Source organism: Lepisma saccharinum, chromosome 24 (assembly GCF_977018435.1).
Source record: "Lepisma saccharinum chromosome 24, izLepSacc3.1, whole genome shotgun sequence".
NCBI lineage: Eukaryota > Metazoa > Arthropoda > Insecta > Zygentoma > Lepismatidae > Lepisma > Lepisma saccharinum.
In genome coordinates this window covers 51,769,680-51,788,550 of record NC_139252.1, presented here as the reverse complement: position 1 = coordinate 51,788,550, position 18,871 = coordinate 51,769,680, and the positions used below count along the sequence as shown (strand labels likewise).

The following is an 18,871-nucleotide window of genomic DNA, read 5'->3' as shown; positions in this document are numbered from 1 at the left end:
CCAACCTAACAGTTTTTTGCCGGCCTCGGTTGCCGAGCGTGTTGGGTGGTCGACTCAACCTGCTTTGATCCAGACGTCTCGGGTTCGAGTCCCGGCGAGGGCATGGGTGTGTTTTAATGTCCGCAACAGACTTGTGATGGGTTGCAAATAACCCATAAAATAATGAATATTTACAATATTTAACAGTTTTATTTAATTATTTACATAAATGCTAACACAAATCGCAGGAAAATAATTTTACTTTTTTGTTCTTGATACAATATTTTACTTTTTAAATTGAATTTTGGAATAATAAAAAAATAGCATTTACACTAAGAGATAAAGTGACATACACAACAAAAACATATGAACATGATTTAAAAATAAAGCATAAGTTGCTCTACGCACTGCGTTATTTTTTTATGAATTCATTAACGAGCGGTCTCAGGTCCAAATTATCAAGCACAGTTTGATGTATTTGGACTACCGCTAAGCTGCATAGTCTCTTCTGCCTCATTGTAGATCTCAAATATGTCTTTAGTCAGCTAATAGCACGGAATGACCTTTCGACTGTGGCTGTCGTCACTGGCACAGTGCGGAGGACCATCATGCATGAATTTGGCTCCTGGAGGGTGCTGTCTTCCAAGAGAAACTTCCTTATGTCACGCATGGTAGTTAGAATCACTTTCTTCTGTTTGGCGATATCACCAAGCATGGACATGTGTAAGGAGAGCCTATCGGCATCCAAATCTTGGCGAAAGAATTCTCGCATTTGCTGAAAGTTTGTTGTGCAACTGTTCACAGCTGAGATACATTCTTTCTCTACGGCTGTTACTTTTTGTAGTCCTGTACATTCATGTCCTTGTTTAACACATGATTTTGCTGTGTCACAGACATCAGTGTATATTGATTTATAATGCTAGTTTGGAGTGTAGAACTTGTGATGTTTGGCAGCATCAGGATTTTCAAGTCTCTTAGGGACGTGACGTTGCCGGGGCAATTCTGGCTCAACGAGGCTCGGTTTGCCCTCTGTGCATTTCAGCCAGAACTGCTCAAAACACATTCGCTTTTCTTGAAAGATGTCAGTCAAATATTTTAGTTTTGATTCCACTTCTGTAGCACCAATGCGTGGAAACTGAATCCTCTTCTATTGGACCCATCACATGGCAGTAGAGGGAGAGAAAGAAAAATGTCTTGAAGTGAAGCATTGTCTCCAGGTATCCAGCACATTTTGATGCTGCGTCAGTAGAGTCTTCTTCAGAAAATTTCTCAAGAAAATTGAGAAGGTTTTCATAGTTCCTTACGATCTGTTGCATACTGGAGGCTCTCAACACCCACCGACGAGGGCAAAGTGGTCGCAGTCCAGTATGGCCAGCCTTCTCATTCACATCAATAATATTCCTAAATATTTGCATTCTTTTAAGGGATTCCCAAACAGTCTTTAACAAGTCGTTGGCTAAATTCATTATATCTCTGATTAATTATGTATAATAGTAAATAATAATGGTATACTTAGTATATAGTTATAAGTCATGTGTTTTGCTGTCTCCGGTCATAGCCCCCCCAAAGTTGATGGTTTAGCGGTCTCAGGCCTCCCAAAGTTGATGGTCTAGAACATTTCAAATGTGTATTTAAAGTTAAGTTCATGTGGCACAATTCAGAGTAAACTTTACAAGAGAAGAAAAATAATACATTAGATCCTCTTAAGCAAAATTATTTGGGAGGGCTCTGCCTCCACATCATTAACATTGGGGGGCTCTGCCCCCACATCATTAACATTGGGGGGCTCGAGCCCCCCTAAGCCCCATGGAGTCGGCGCCTATGCCACCCGGTATGTATTGCGTAATGCCTCTTCTATGGTGTAGTGGCAATGCTGCAGGCCCAGTCCCGATTAACCTATATGAGCAGGAAGTGGACTTAAAGAAACTTCAACTTTGAAGGATTGCATTATGGACAACATGTCTGGACTTTAGTAAGGATATGAATGCAGGGAGTAATTATGAAATTCAAAATGTTTCTCTCTCTCTCACCTCATTCAGCTTCATTTCTTCTGTTACCAAGTCCATTTAACTGAATTGAAATTAGTGCTGCCAAAATAATTTTTCTCTTCCTGGCTTTCAAATCACTTTCTAATTATTATTATTATTATTTTGAACAGGTACAGTTCTTGGTTTTTGTAACAGATTTTTAAAATTAAAAATTGGTTTTCAAAACAGTTTCTTATTTTTCAGTTTCAAAAACTACTGTACCATTTTCAGAACTGTAACCAAATATGGTGTCCGGGGCTTGTCTGTGTGTCATGCTATTTATAACTGTTTTTCTATTCTCATTCCTATGTCGAAAACTGTAGCAAATAAAATTTTAAATGACTAATTGAAATGTCCATGATCATCTGTCAACAGGATAACAGTTATTTTGCCATAATTATAAAATTAACATAATTGACTGCATTTTTAAAGATAAAAAATATATTTTTATTTCATTCACTGAATTTCTATTAATTAGCATGATTGTGTGGACAGGTAATGTCACTTTTCTGCTACTTTTGGTTAATTCCAATTCATCAATTCATCTGAGTGATGAATAGATGAAATTGATGATGAGACATTCACAAAGAACTTCCATACCCAATCTGGGACTTTATATAAAGATCTATAAAAAGAAGTGTATTTTGGGGGGATTCTAGAAACATTTTTCACAATACTTGGTGCATTTAATTTTTTTTTTTTACTTTTATTTTTACAGAGGTTGATTTGATTCCTGCAGTAGCAACATTCCTGTCCTGCTTGTTCATTCGTCTTGAGCTGGGCATTGTCATTGGAATAGGAATCAATGTTTTGTTCCTGCTATATGCATCAGCAAGACCAAGTGTTCGAGTGGAGAAAGTCTATGTAAGTATGAAGTATGAGAAGTAATCAAATGTTTTCTATAATGGTGGGTGCAGTAAACATGACTTTGATATTGCACAAATCATGTTTTCTAGTTATTAATATAAGTGATCATCTGTTCAGCTCAGAACTTTAGGCATAATCTTTTGACCATTTAGGTGTGAGAAAGCCCCAAATAGGTATATGATCAAGTGCATCCTTAATTACATGAGTTTTAATTTTAAACATCGAAAGAAATAACTGCATGCAAATTGAGCGAGTACTACTGGGTGACATAGCATCTTATGGGGCGCAGACTTGTCAAAATTATTGGGGGGGGGGGTGCTCTGAACACTGAAATAAATTAATGAATGACTCACTCTCTCCCTTTTTTAAGTTTTGGCCTCAGTGTTCGGAATCTCATAAAAGCCCATGAATTCCTCAAAAATATTAATTTTTTTATTCACAGCTCGAATGCAGAATATTAATTGTCCACAGTTGAATATGTCACAAGTTTCGTCAACCATAATAGCAAAATATTCCCGACTTTTAATATCTGCTACCACAGAGCACAAAACAGATCTCCCTAATATTACAATGATCTCGTTCTGAATGTCATGTGAGAGCCATTTGTAGCCCGAACGTCCCATCCACTACCCTAGTTCATGAACATCGTCTTTTGAAACTCATTTTAGTAAACATTTTAACAATACTCATAATTACATACTTCGTATATAGTAATAAGTCAAGTGTTTTGCTGTCTCTGGTCATAGCCCCCCCCCCCTAAAGTTGCTGGTTTAACGGTCATCCCCCCAAAATTGATGGTCTAGAACATTTCAAATGTGTATTTAAAGTTAAGTTCATGTGGCACAATTCAGAGCAAACTTTACAAGAGAAGCAAAATAATACATTAGATTCTCTTAAGCAAAATTATTTGGGGGGCTCTGCCCACACATCATTAACATTGGGGAGCTCAAGGCCCCCCCCCCCCCCACAAGCCCCATGGAGTCTGCGCCTATGATGTTAGGATTGGGAAGTTGCTTAGTTTGGGTTTCCTTTAATGTGCATTAGTTTTTGTTTGGTAATTAATTTGTCATTATTTAGTACTTATGTGATTATTCCAACTTTATATATTTTGACATTAGAAAACTTAATTAAGTCACGTGCCGGCAACATATTTGTGAGAACAATATAAAACACAAACAGCACGATAAAAAACGATCTTCCGGCAGACACAGAGAGTAATGCCAGCAGAACTTCAACTGCATCTCTTCCATCGCGTCTCGACCAGCCGTGATGATGATTCCGAGATATAATTGAAAGCTCGGAAGAACTCCTACAGCGTTTTTTATCATGCTGTTTGTGTGTTTTTTTTATTGTTTTTAACAAATTTATATATTTTGTATTTGCTTAGTTACTTGTAAACTAAGAAATGTAAAAGGTAAAGTCCCCCATGCACTTTGAACCATGCCATGAGGTATATAGGGGGATGTCAGGGTAGGGCCCCACACATTCTATCGATATGATCAGCACTACACTCTGGCTGCCTTTACTCCCTAGGGTTGTCCCCAGGTACCCATTTAATTAAGGCTGGGTGAGCCTCAGAGCCATTTTGTGCAGGGACAATGCAGGGAAAATTCCGACACTAGATTACTCACCCTATGAATTGAACCTGGATCTCTCACGTGGCAGTAAGATGCACTACCAAAGTTACAGGGAAACCGTTCCTTTAATCTCCTTCTCATAGACTTTTTCACTACTCACTCCCATGATGAGGTACTGGCCCACTTAAATTAATGATGAAGGGGATTAATTTTTGCGTAATGAATTTGTTATAATTATATATTACTCATGAAGTTGGTTGTTGAAATAACTTATGTTTAATTGTAAATGTGATGATAATAGTTCAAATTGTAAATTAATTTAAGTTCTTGTTCATTGTTGGTTACATAAATTTATTTTTAAGACTTGTAATGTGTAATCCCCTGGAATAACGAACTCTGTCCTCTGTACATTTCCACATGTGCTCCGACTTTGGTAGATTCTGTTTTTATTTTTTAACAAATATGCAGTCAAATACTGAACATGTATTTACTCAGAAAATGAGAAAATAATGCATAGAATAAATATAACAGTAGAAGCAATTTTGGCCTTAAAAACTATTAAAATCCAAATATTAAGCAGGAAAGCAAAGATAGATTATTTTAGACAATAAGATCGGTATTTGTGTATGGCTCTGAATGCTGATTCCTAGGTAAGGGAGCTTTCAGACCAAATTGACAAATGACAGGAGTAAACAAACGACTGTCCACTTTAGTTCACAAGTTCGCCACTCTCTCTCTCTCTCTTTTCTTGGTACGATTGTACACTTTTAAAGATAATAAAATATGAAATTGATAAGAAAAATCTGACTGAGCCATGCATTTTTCTTCCAGAGCTCCTCAGGGTTCGAGTACCTGCTCATCACCCCTGACAGAAGCCTTGTGTTTCCTTCAGTGGAATATGTCCGTAATCTTGTGACGAAAGCTGGAGTGAAGCAAGGGTCGAGTTCGATTCCAGTTGTGGTCGACAGCCGACATATACAGGGAGCGGACTTCACAGCTGCAAAGGTAAGCATCGAACTGTTTGTTTATGAGTATGTGGAAAGTTGGATGTAAAAATTAGTGGTAAAATATCTGAAGATTGCAGATGATATGCAAACCAAGACTGCTTACATTCATTCAGTGTATTCTTTCTGCATGATATACTTGTGGAGAGCCTTGTACGTCTGCATGGATCTCTGTGGATGACCTGTACTGACCACTCTACAGCATGGATAATCTCATGTCTGCATTATTTCCATTCATCTTTAGTTCGAGTTTAATTTTTAAGTCCACTTTATGCACAGAAAAGCTAATCGGGACTGTAACCACATTTTATAGTGGAATCCAAAACACTGTGTGCCTCTGCCAGGTATTTAGATTTAGATTTATTTCATCCATGAATCACATTTGCATTTTCATGCTGTGATATTGGATATGTCAGTCAAACATTACAATATACTAATACAATTAATAATGTAATATATAATGAAATGATACCTTAGCCTATTACAGTTTTATGCTTGGAGTTGTGTACTCGTATTAGTTATACTGTCTATACATAAAAGTAACACCAGTAAGACATGTTAAAGTTACAATATAAAAATACTATTTTGTAATGGATTAAAACATTAAATATTGAGAGGTAATATAAAGGTAAGACTAATAACATTATAAAATGATACTAAAATTGCACTCATGTAATATAACAGGTACCATATGTGAGATTTTATCCAGCACTCTTGTGGATATATCCATGAACCTCCAATCCATCAACCTGGGACCCCTTCATTGCAAGGCAACCATGTTACCATGGTCATTGGATAAGCCCTCCCATCATCTTGCTGAAGGGATAATAAGATGCTCTCCCATCAGGGAATATGTAAGGTTTTCCAGTATCTCGCACTAAAAATCTTTGACAGGCCCCATTGTGAGACCTTGCATTGTCATGAAGGATAATGGTCAACCTGGTCCAGGTGTATCCTGAACCGTTCTCATGCCTTTGTAGAATGCTTCCTTCAATAAGGCAACGTTACATTTACACATTCTTCATGCAGTCCCTGTTAACATTCTTAAACACCAGATAACAATGACGATGGGTTTCATATCGGCAGTGTGCCTGTTGACTTGAACGTATGCAAATAGTAGAGGGGAAAGGGGCATACCAACAACGTTGAAGAATGAATGTCAACCAAAAATTATACATTTCATGCATATAATTTCATATCAGTCACAGTAATTTATTAATTATTACAAGGCCATTGCAGGAACATGATGACTTCAAGCTCTGTTCCTTGAAGGGGCAACACTATTATGGGTGAAAATATGCCTTGTTTGCACAATCCTCTCCTTCTAGAGAAATACTTTGTTTGCCCATCCATGTAAGAAGGTCCTACGAATGCCCATGCCTGTTACCTAAGAAGAGAGCTGATTTTTAGACCTTGACCCTTCAAGGGTTGTTGCACATGGATTAGATCATTGCATTAGTAACTATGGTACTTATTTAACTATGTACTCAACCAGTGTCATATTTGTATATTGCATACATGCAAGTTTCTTCTTTATTTCATTTCTTTTCTGCCACTTTCAACTGGGATGTAAGAGGTGACCATTTCACAAGACACCCAAATGTCAACTTCTCTTTTTACACTACACCCCAGACTAACCAGGCTCTTGCATCTGAACTCGCAGCCAGTAGAATTCTCTGTGAAGCTTTTGTGGTATGCCCTTCATGGGTGTGTGAGATTGTCCTTTCATCAGTTTCATCTTGTCACCATTTCATTCTCATCTTCCTGATAGGGCCACCCTTTCCAAGGACATCCAAATGTCAACCTCACTCCCACATAGTACACCTAAATGTCAACCTCACTTCCACGTAGTACACCCAAATGTCAACCTCACTTCCACATAGTACATCCAAATGTCAACCTCACTTCCACATAGTACATCCAAATGTCAACCTCACTTCCACATAGTACACCCAAATGTCAATCTCACTTCCACATAGTACACACAAATGTCAACCTCACTTCCACATAGTACACACAAATGTCAACCTCACTTCCACATAGTACACCCAAATGTCAACTTCACTTCCACATAGTACACCCAAATGTCAACTTCACTTCCACCTAGTACACCCAAATGTCAATCTCACTTCCACATAGTACACCCAAATGTCAACTTCACTTCCACATAGTACACCCAAATGTCAACCTCACTTCCACATAGTACATCCAAATGTCAACCTCACTTCCACATAGTACACCCAAATATCAACTTCACTTCCACATAGTACACACAAATGTCAACCTCACTTCCACATAGTACACACAAATGTCAACTTCACTTCCACATAGTACACCCAAATGTCAACTTCACTTCCACCTAGTACACCCAAATGTCAACTTCACTTCCACTTAGTACACCCAAATGTCAACCTTACTTCCACGTAGTACACCCAAATGTCAACCTTACTTCCACATAGTACACCCAAATGTCAACCTTACTTCCACGTAGTACACACAAATGTCAACCTCACTTCTACATAGTACACCCAAATGTCAACTTCACTTCCACGTAGTACACCCAAATGTCAACCTCACTTCTACATAGTACACCCAAATGTCAACCTCACTTCTACATAGTACACCCAAATGTCAACTTCACTTCCACCTAGTACACCCAAATGTCAACTTCACTTCCACTTAGTACACCCAAATGTCAACCTTACTTCCACGTAGTACACACAAATGTCAACCTCACTTCTACATAGTACACCCAAATGTCAACTTCACTTCCACCTAGTACACCCAAATGTCAACTTCACTTCCACCTAGTACACCCAAATGTCAACTTCACTTCCACTTAGTACACCCAAATGTCAACCTAACTTCCACATAGTACACCCAAATGTCAACCTTACTTCCACGTAGTACACACAAATGTCAACCTCACTTCTACATAGTACACCCAAATGTCAACTTCACTTCCACTTAGTACACCCAAATGTCAACCTTACTTCCACGTAGTACACCCAAATGTCAACCTTACTTCCACGTAGTACACCCAAATGTCAACCTCACTTCCACCTAATACACCCAAATGTCAACTTCACTTCCACCTAATACACCCAAATGTCAACTTCACTTCTACATAGTACACCCAAATGTCAACCTTACTTCCATGTAGTACACACAAATGTCAACCTCACTTCTACATAGTACACCCAAATGTCAACTTCACTTCCACGTAGTACACCCAAATGTCAACCTAACTTCCACATAGTACACCCAAATGTCAACCTCACTTCCACACAGTACACCCAAATGTCAACCTCACTTCCATGTAGTACACCCAGCACTGAATTTTGCAGACTAACGAGACTCTGGTGTCTGAACCCGTGGCCAGTATTAACCTCTGTGGGATTTTTTTTGTGCTGTCCATATGTGTTTGTGATTGTCCCTTCATCTATTTTATCTTATCACCATTCTAATGATAGATGAAATTGATGAAGGGGCACTCGCAATGGAACACCCATGTTCAGGTCAGGATATGAATGTGGAACTTTCAACAATGAGATCATCAGTTAACTTTAACCTCTCAGTATACTCAGCCATCAAGATGACACTGATATTGTAAATACCTGTACCATGCTGATAAAATTGTCAATAATTGTATTTATCCAATGTTCCTTGATTTGATGTGATTTTTGTTATTTAGCATCACTGTTCTGCTACTTTTGGGTAGTCACGTCTATCCAATGTATCTGCATATATTGTGTTTTGAATGCACAATTCTGAAGAAATGTTCAATAAGAAACAAGGAAAACCCTTGACAATAAAGAAAATTGACAGAATTCTGTTTGCCCAAGGATATAAGTTACACGTTGTCACTACAAGATTTTCTGATTATATAAACAGTGAATAATTCTATTTCTTAGAAACTTACATAATTGTTCTTATTGTCACAAATATTTTATCTCTTTTTAGGGCATTAAGTCACTCATTGAAGATTTCAATTATCGTAACCAGCCAATTCTGTTTTACAATTTGAAACCTAGCATCATTGAAGTTTTCCAAGGAGTTGGCCCAAAGGAATTCAAATATTGCCACAACGATCAGGAACTGAATGAATTATTAAAAGGTATGTATCTTTTATTACTGCTGTCTGAACAATTACTGTATATAAATATCAAGTGATGAAATTTATATATGTCCACTTAAAGAATAATTTCATATTAATTACTGAAATCTTGGTTCTTTGTGTGTTTAAATATTTGGTAAGTTGCTAGAAATGTAAAAATAAAGTAATATGTACCCACATATAAGTATATATATATTCTTAATTTTTCAGAATATTCCCAGAAGATAACTCACGTTCAACCACAACCGTAATCATTGAGGAAAAACTGTGATTGAGGTAAGCTCTAAATACTTCTGCTATAGTAATGGGGACTGATAACTTTCAATAATCTGTTTTTACTTAAAACAATGGAACAAGAATAATTATTAAGACATGCAAACATATAGAAGAAGGTAATATATATTAACATATATGGTTATATTTATAGATCAAAAGTGTGGGCTGAGATTTCAGTTCCTGTGAATATTAAATTGAAATAGTTATTATTTTATTACTAAGTTGCAATTAAGCTCTAATATAGCTCTTTCTACATATTTTCAGTGTTTTTTTAAAAAAAGTAGGTAATCTTTGTGTAACAAACCATTTTTAAATTCAAGACAAGATGGAGTTTTAGGTACCTTCTACTGCACACAGACTGTGGGTACTGGTAATGAAACAAAGGCATGGGAATTACTATATAATGCAATCATGAAATATAATTAAACATTATTATGAAATTGAAGAAACTGTGTATTACACATAGATATAATTTTATTTTCAAAAGTTAATTTTAAACATTGTCAAATTCTGGATTCTGGGATCTCTCTTATGTCATTTTGTAATTGAGGCAACTGAGGAGGGGTGAACAATGGATGATATTCAAGTTGAGATCATCATGCAGTGTACACTGGAAAAAAGTCGGGCGAACAGATTTGTGTGTGTTAAGGAAAACATATGACAAGGTTTGTTACAGAGAGAAAATTTTCATTTCGCTACTTTACACATGGTGATCTAGTCAGTAGAGAATCTAACTCCCACGTGGGAGAACTGGGTTCCATTCCTGAAGTGGGTGATCAAAGGTTGGAATTTTTCCAGCCTTGTCCCTGCATAAAGCGGGTCTGGGGCTCACCCAGCCTGAAATCCGTGGATACCTGGGGACAACCCTTGGAGGGTAACGGTGGCTGGAGCACGGTGCTGATCACATCACATCCAAAATGGCCTAGATCGAGAATGTGTGTGGTCCTACCCTCACATCAATGTGCTTTCATGGGAAGGTGCTACATGCACAGGGAACTTTACATTTACCTTTCTTTACACACTTTTCATGGTATTTTAGTGTTTTGTGTTATGTTCGTAAAGGGTTATTAGTTTTAGCGTGTGGCACTGCATGCATGTGTATGTGTAGTACATTTAACTCTATCTTGTTTTGAAATTTAAATTGTTCCTTACATGAAGATTACCTGCTTTTTTAACAAAACAAGCTATGAAAGATCAGTTAGAAACTACTACAAGTTATTGTTTTTATTATTTCAGGAGGAGGATAGTATGAGTCAATGAAAAGGGATTGATGGAAATTAGTGTTGCAATAGATTTTTATCTATTGGGAAAAACATTCACCTGAAGCCATTACAGTTTCCTACAGTGTTTAACCACAAGCAAGAAAGTGATACAGTTAAGTGCAAGGATGATTTAGTGCAGACCTAACACTCAAAATGGATGTTCAAATTATGAACTGTGATATTACATATGTGACAAGAACGAATGCTAGGACATTGATTGTTTCAAGAGACAATAAAAATGGTGACCACAGCAAGCATGTTTATTATGCTGCTGCATTATGATATGGACAAGATTGCTTTGTGTGCAGTTAATAACTTTAAACATATGGAACATTCAATGCTTGGTAGCATAACGTGTGTACGCTAAGACACTTACAAGTGCAACAGTTATGAAATCAGCATGCACCTTGGACCCAGTCTATTAAGAAAATTATTAATTAACAAAAAAATAAAATCTAGCAAAGCATTTGTAGCTAGTAGTGTTTCATAACACTTAATTTTTTCATCTAAAAATATCCAACAGTATTACGAGTATATAGAAAGAAGTTTATATTTTTGCACATGATGAACTGTGAAAAACACACTCCTCTTTTTGTATTATATTTTAAGGTGACATGATGTAGTATCTACACTCATGTGAAATTTTTCATATTTCTTAATACATTTCCTTCTTAAAAATTATTTGACCAATATATTAGAAGTGATTAATATCCACTAAAACACTGAATGAGTGTACAAGAAATGGCTAACAACAGAATACTAAAGCAGTGGAATTTTCACTATATAATTTTTAAAATATTCACATAATCAAATGTTCATAATTTAACTGTCTTCTACAAGTATGAGCAGCTATTTTGACACAATTAAAAAACCAAAAGTAAAAAATAGCAAAGGCTGTTGCAACACTTTGCAACAGATTGCTAAATCTGATGATGTAATTTTAGTAATGTCGTAAAAAATATGAAATAAACTAATAATTATTTCTAACTCTCAGTGAAAAGCTAAGCATTTAGTTCCTATTTATCCAGAAAAGAAGAGATTTTGATAGAATTTAAATAAGTAACTTCACTAAAATACTAATTCTGTGTAATTTTGTGCAAGGATAGAAAGAAAAGCAAAATTTCTGCAAATTTGCATAATACTTGGCCAATAATATTGTTGATAATAGTGAAGTACCTGATACAACAACAACATCAACTTGACCTTTTATATGATTTTTAATGCAGTCATATACTGGCACTCAATATTATAACGTGTTTGATATTAACAATTTGAACACTGTTACAGAAAAGTTGAGTGAAACACAATCATTGCATTACTCTAGTTACTGAATAAAGTATTATTAAAAAATTCGATCCACTTTCCATAGTCGAGTGTGTGTTTTCTCTTTTGTGAATATTTCAAAACAGCCTTGTACTGGCAAGTCTTACTATGATTATTGTATTTGTATCATCGATATTTTTATAACCAAAAAAATACTACAGTTTATATATTATATTTGCCCTTGGATGGTAATATTACTGCTACAGCACACTTTGGACAAATGCTCCAGGAAACTATGCTTAAAAATGACATCCATGTAAAATTTTATAAACATATTTGAGAAATCTGATCTGGAGTGTATTATATTTTGTTTATAAAAATAAACTGTTTCCTAATTACATGGCAGTAGACATGATACAGTAATGTATTATGTAATAGTTATTTTTAAGTAATGTTGACAATGTTTGTTGATTATTAATGTGTGTGTAAAATATTATTGTCAGTTTTTTGGCACAAGCAGTAATATATGTATGTTGAACTGTTTGCTTTGTTGTTTTTATTGAACATCTATTTTCTGGCTCTGGCATAGATGGAAGCACTGAAAGTATTTTTTTTAAAATTCAAATAGAAGTGTTGTACATTTCCCTATACATTAAGCTGGTAAGCCCATATATGTAGTCTTTTCTGTGTAAATGTAGTTTTGATCAGTGGCATATTCTCCCATGTTACCTGTTATACTACTGGTAAACCACCTTTTTTTCATAGAAATTCCGGAAAGTTTGAAGTTGTCAGACTTCTGTTTTTCTTTCACTTGCATGTTGGTGTTTTATTTGTATTTCAAATAATTAATATATAATAAATACATGCAAATAATAAGAATTGTTGCGGTAAACCAGGTCAAATTTTCAGAATATGCCACTGGTTGTGATTAAGCACTAAGATAGTGAATCAGTGGTGGATCCAAAAGTTACAGTTTGGAGGGTCAAAAATTTTAGTTTCGTATCTGCACCTCACAAACAATCAATTCTAAACTACACTTGCATAACTTTAATAAACAATAATAGTACTGTGGACAGGAACAAACTGTGGATTGCGATGGATAGCTACAGACTGCAGGTGCTGTCGGAAATCTTCAAGAAAACTGGTTCCATCTGTACCATCGGCGAAGGAGAAATTGATCAATATTTTGAGAAACAATAATCCTGAAATACACTTCTCAATCTCATGTGCATGTTATTGCTGATCACTTGCATAGCAGTAGAAATAATGAATTTTAGGACACAACTCGGCAAATTTTAAAAAAAAGATGACCTAATGGGACAGTCTCATCTGTGTCCGAAGATGGTTTTTGAGCCATAAAAAAAATGGTGCCCTAATTGACCTACAAGTAACATAAATTAACTCGATTGACCTGTCTGGTCATGAGAGATAAATAACAAGCAATGTGAGGGAGATTTCACATCGGAGCGAGAAGAAAACAAGACATGTCGCTTGGAAGCAGACCCTCAGTAATCAATGCAAACTTTTAAACTGAAGCCACATGACAGCTCATTAGGTCATTTTGTTGCCTTGGTCTGTTGTTTGTCCATGCACGGTGAATGTTTTGCTTTAGACTCTTATCGCTTCCATGAAACCCATGTCACGTATCGCATGTCACTTCAGGCTGAAAGCTCCTTTAAAATTTTAGTGAAACAACTCGTGTCGTTTGTCGCTGCAGTGTGAAATCTATATGTTACGTGTCTCTCTGGTCTGAAAGCTCCTTTAAAATTCTTATGACCAAAGAAAGTATAATGAAAAATTAAATTCACCTTCCGTAGCTCACCATGCATTGTAAAATGTGGGAAGTAGCTACTTGTCTTGGGGAGTTTGACGATCTCTGTTCTAGAGATTATTGTTTAGCAAAATTAGGAATTCAGGTTGTCATTGCGTGTTGTTATCATAATACATCTCTTTGCCACAGTAAACTGAAAAATCAGATATGAGGAAGTTGGGAAGAGCAATCCTCCCTATTGCCCTCGAATAACATGACCAGGCAAAATGAGCAGCATGCACTTGAAGCCCAGTAGAACATGTACATTTGTATAACCATATAATCGGCCCTCAAATATGGATCTTGAAGTGAAAGATGGGTAAATTTCTCGTATTGGACAAACGGCTGAAATTTGCTAGTTCTTTTAATTTCAATATTACGTATTCTGCATTGAGAGACATTGTTGAAGGTGGTATTTCGCTTATTTCATGGAAATTAGCAATATTTACGACATATTGAGTAAGTTTTCTTAGTTTCTTTTTGCCTTCGGTAACACGCAAAATGGCGGTCACAGTTTCACTACCGTACTCGGCATGCAGTGTTTCTGCCCCACTGCACCCAAAAATACCTACGTAGCCCCACAAAACATTGACGCATAGCCCCACGAACCATTGATACATAGCCCCACGAACCATATCCGGTAAGGTTAGGTTAGGTAGGGTCACGTTTAGGTTACAATAGTTAAAAATTGATTTAGAAAAAAAATGCGTAGCCCCACACACCATTCTCGCATAGCCCCACGAACCATTGACACACAGCGCCACAAACCATTTGCGGAAACGTACCTTCTTGAGTTACAAAAACACATGTTTGGAAACGCTGACCGGCATTGACCGTGATTACGTCATCACACACAGGGCAACACCCAGCTGGTAGGAAATGGATGCAACAGCTTCTGTGAATCGGTCACACATTTATATAAAAAAATAGATGATTTACCGGCAGTGACGTGCGGTGACGTCGACACTTGGGGTAGCAGTCAGTGGCGTGCTCAAGTGGGGTGGGGTTTGTGTGAGTCACATCCCTATTCCTAAAGAAAAGAATGTCAATAACAGGAAAAGATTGCAAAATGATGAAAGAGGACTAAACAAAAGTACACGTAAACCCCACCCACATTCGAGAATAAAAAAAAACAATGTGATTTAGCTACTAAGCCAGATATCCTGGGTTCGAATCTCGGCTTGGCCATGGGTATTCTTTGTGTGTGTCCCTTCATCAATTTTATGGTATCATCTTTACGATTAGCCAAAAGTGGCGGAAAAGCGAAATAAAATAAACCAAATCAAGCAATCAATCAATGATTTGAATTCATTTTTGTTACTTAGCGTCGCTTTTTTGTCACATTTGGTTAATTGCAAAGATGATACGATAAAATTGATGAAGGACAAACACAAAGAACACCCACGCCCATGTAGGAGTTCGAACTTGGAACTTCTGGTGTCGTAGCACGCTGTGATAACCACTCCCCCCACGGTTGGTTGATTTGGTGTTTTAAGTACACTTTATGCACAGAAACAAAACAGGTAACAAAACACACTTTTTTGTAGTTTCTTCAATAATGTTCATTTGGCTTTTTGAGTTCTGAGATACATTTTTCATTTCAAATTATTTCATCATTCACTGCAGAGTACAACACATAGGATAAAAATGCGCACTCATCACGGGTTCGAATCCTGGCCTGGATTGTTCATATGAGGTCCCTTCATCAATTTCATCATATCATCACTCATCCTCATTTTCACGATAACCAAATGTGGCAGAAAAGCGAAGTAAAATAAACCAAACCAACAACAATATGTCCAAATAAATACATCCGTATTTATGACTGTTAGAAGCCAAGAGTAGTATATTTAAATAAAACACTACTAAAACGAGAATGAGAGAGAGCCCGAGGACATATTTGTAATTTAATCATTATATATTCCATACTTTAAAAAAGAAAAAAAAGAAAGCATAATATTATTGTCTGCACATAACACGTTCCCATTTCATAAATAATAAAACTACATCCCATATTATACATACATATTGTACAACGTGTAAAAGGTTGTGTAAATACAGAGAACATAAGTACTGCAGAAAATTTTACCCTGAGTTCTTTAGAGGATTTACAAAAATAATATCTATGAGTCCTATAGGAGATAGACTAGGGGACCTGAAAGCCTGGGCTTTCAAGCATTGCAGCAGGGGGAGAGGGGACAAGGGAGGTAGAGGTAAAAATCTTCCTTTTCCTTGAGCCGGCCATTTCTACCTGGAAACTGGTCAGGCGGAGGAAGAGCGAGCTAGGGTATCCAGCCAGCTTTGCCCGCGGATCACACCGATGGACGAGAAGCTCGTGAAAAAGAAAGTGTTGCATATGAACTGTGGCTTTAACAAGACAATGAATATTGTGATTTGAATATAATTCGAAATGTGAGATTGATTGATCTATCTCTGCTATACTAGCTACTCCTCAGTGCACGTCACTGTTTACCGGCAAAATTCAATGAACGATGCGAGAAAACACTTCCCCGAACTTCCACAACTATAAAGAAACTACATTCGGTAAGTAATTTCTCCTGTAAATTTGAAGAAATCCGTTTGTCCGATACGAGAAATTTACCGAAAGATGCAGCTAAATTGAAACTTAAGTGATCATGGTCATCACATCCATGTTAAAATGTAGTTTAGTCTTTCTTACCAATACAGTGATATACTGGATGAAATGGTTGATTGTGGGCTGAAACTAGCAAAGCGGATATTTTATATACAAGGTGGTTATAATTAAAGTGACGGTGTTCAGAGTGGTACAGCACGGGCTGTAATGAGAGTAGCAGTCTGAAACTTCGTAGATATGATAATGAAGCAATGCGCTCGCGAATTATACAAAAAAAAAGTTCCAATTCTCGCCACCAGGGTAAAAAATGGCGCTGTAAGCAGTCAAAACGTGGTATAGTTACAGGAAAAAGGCAGGAAAGATCAAACACATGAGAACAATGGCTCTGGCGTGTTTATTAGGAACTATGGTTACAAGAACTGTTCAATATGGCCTCCCAATTCAGCAACATGCTGCATTCGTAACACGGCATGGTCGACGGTTGCTCGCAGCATGTCTGGTGAAATCTGAGCGACATGTCGTTGTATGCTAGCCTTCAGATCAGGCAGAGACCGGACATGTCCCTGATAGACACGATCTTTTAAATATCCCCACAGCCAGAAGTCACATGGATTAAGGTCGGGGGATCTGGAAGGCCAATCATCTGGAAACTGCCTAGAGATGATGCGGTCATTTGTGAAGGTTTCTCGCAGCAAATCTTTCACGTGGCGAGCGACATGTGGTGTTGCCCCATCTTGCATGAAAATGGTGGTGTGTTCACAGTTCCGTTCTTGCAAAGCTGGAATCACGTGTTGCACAAGGAGGTCCCTATAACGTGCAGATGTCACTGTACACCTAACAGGCCCTCGAGGTGTCATCTCCTCAAAGAAAAACGGACCAAGAATGAAGGAGCTAGTGAACCCACACCATGCAGTCGCGTAAACTGAGTGCAATGGTTGTTCCTGCACAACATGTGGACGAGTGGAACCCCATATGCGACAGTTCTGAGTATTCACTGTACCGACCAGAGTAAAATGCGCCTCGTCAGTCCACAGAATATTCCCCGGCCACATGTCATCCACTTCCATGCGTGCCGAAAACCGATGGGCAAACTCACGGCGTTGTGGAATATCTTGGGGTTTCAATTGGTGCACAATTTGAATCTTGTAGGGATACCAGTGTAAAATGCACCGCAATACCTTGCGAACTGTTGACCAGGGGAGTGACAATTCACGTGCCACAGCTCTAGCACTGGTTGCAGAAGTTGAGGCATGTGCTGCACGGTCAGCTACAGCTACAGCAACTTCGTCCACAACTTCCACGGGGATGGGCCGCCTTCCTCTCCCTGGTGCAACACCCAATTCACCTGTTTCCTCGAATTTCTTCATCATCTTCTTCAGCCCATTAATTGACATGGGCCCTCTTCTCAGCCTTTTCTGTTGGCGATATTTCCGCAGTGCAGCGTTACTATTGCTCCCATTCTGGTAAAACAACTTCACTAGCAGTGCACGGTCTTTCTTCGCAATAGCCATTGCTTTTTACACGGGAAAAATCAAACTTTTAATGTTCGGCGAAAATTCACATCACTAAAGGAAAAAAAAAGCAACAAGCGTCACCAACAACAACCAGGGAGCTCACACAATGGTTAGGCAATGTCACCGACTTTGACGTCAGAGTTACGGAAAATTCCACGTTTTGACTGCTTACAGCGCCATTTTTTACCCTGGTGGCGAGAATTGGAACTTTTTTTTTTTTTTTTTTTTTTTTTTTGCATAATTCGCGAGCGCATTGCTTCATTATCATATCTACGAAGTTTCAGACTGCTACTCTCATTACAGCCCGTGCTGTACCACTCTGAACACCGTCACTTTAATTATAACCACCTGGTACTTGTCACATTAAAATGATGATGGATTGTATGTCATTACTTTATCTTATTATTTCACAGAATATGATTATCCTTTTCGTAGTGAACAATGATTTACTGGTATTTGGTTCACTGCAGGCCCATACCCAGGGGAGGGGCCATGCCCCCCCTCAAACTGTGAAATATTTAAATGTGAATCTATAAAAAGCTACGAAAATAACATACGAGTTTTCAAGTTTGTAAAATT

The 18,871-nt window shown here is 37.5% G+C and overlaps 1 protein-coding gene across 3 annotated transcripts in view; it reads left to right on the top strand.

The window, feature by feature from the left end:
* The window catches only part of LOC145977955 (sodium-independent sulfate anion transporter-like), a 239,366-nt gene extending 226,451 nt beyond the window's left edge, over positions 1-12,915 (top strand). For all 3 annotated transcript variants that reach the window (XM_083110299.1, XM_083110300.1, XM_083110298.1), the window contains 5 exons: positions 2,725-2,870; positions 5,282-5,455; positions 9,418-9,571; positions 9,782-9,847; positions 11,084-12,915. In XM_083110299.1, coding sequence (XP_082966425.1) covers positions 2,725-2,870; positions 5,282-5,455; positions 9,418-9,571; positions 9,782-9,822 — 515 coding nt within the window. In that variant the 3' untranslated portion in view covers positions 9,823-9,847; positions 11,084-12,915. The remainder of the gene's footprint in view (positions 1-2,724; positions 2,871-5,281; positions 5,456-9,417; positions 9,572-9,781; positions 9,848-11,083) is intronic.
* The last annotated feature ends 5,956 nt before the right edge of the window (positions 12,916-18,871 follow it).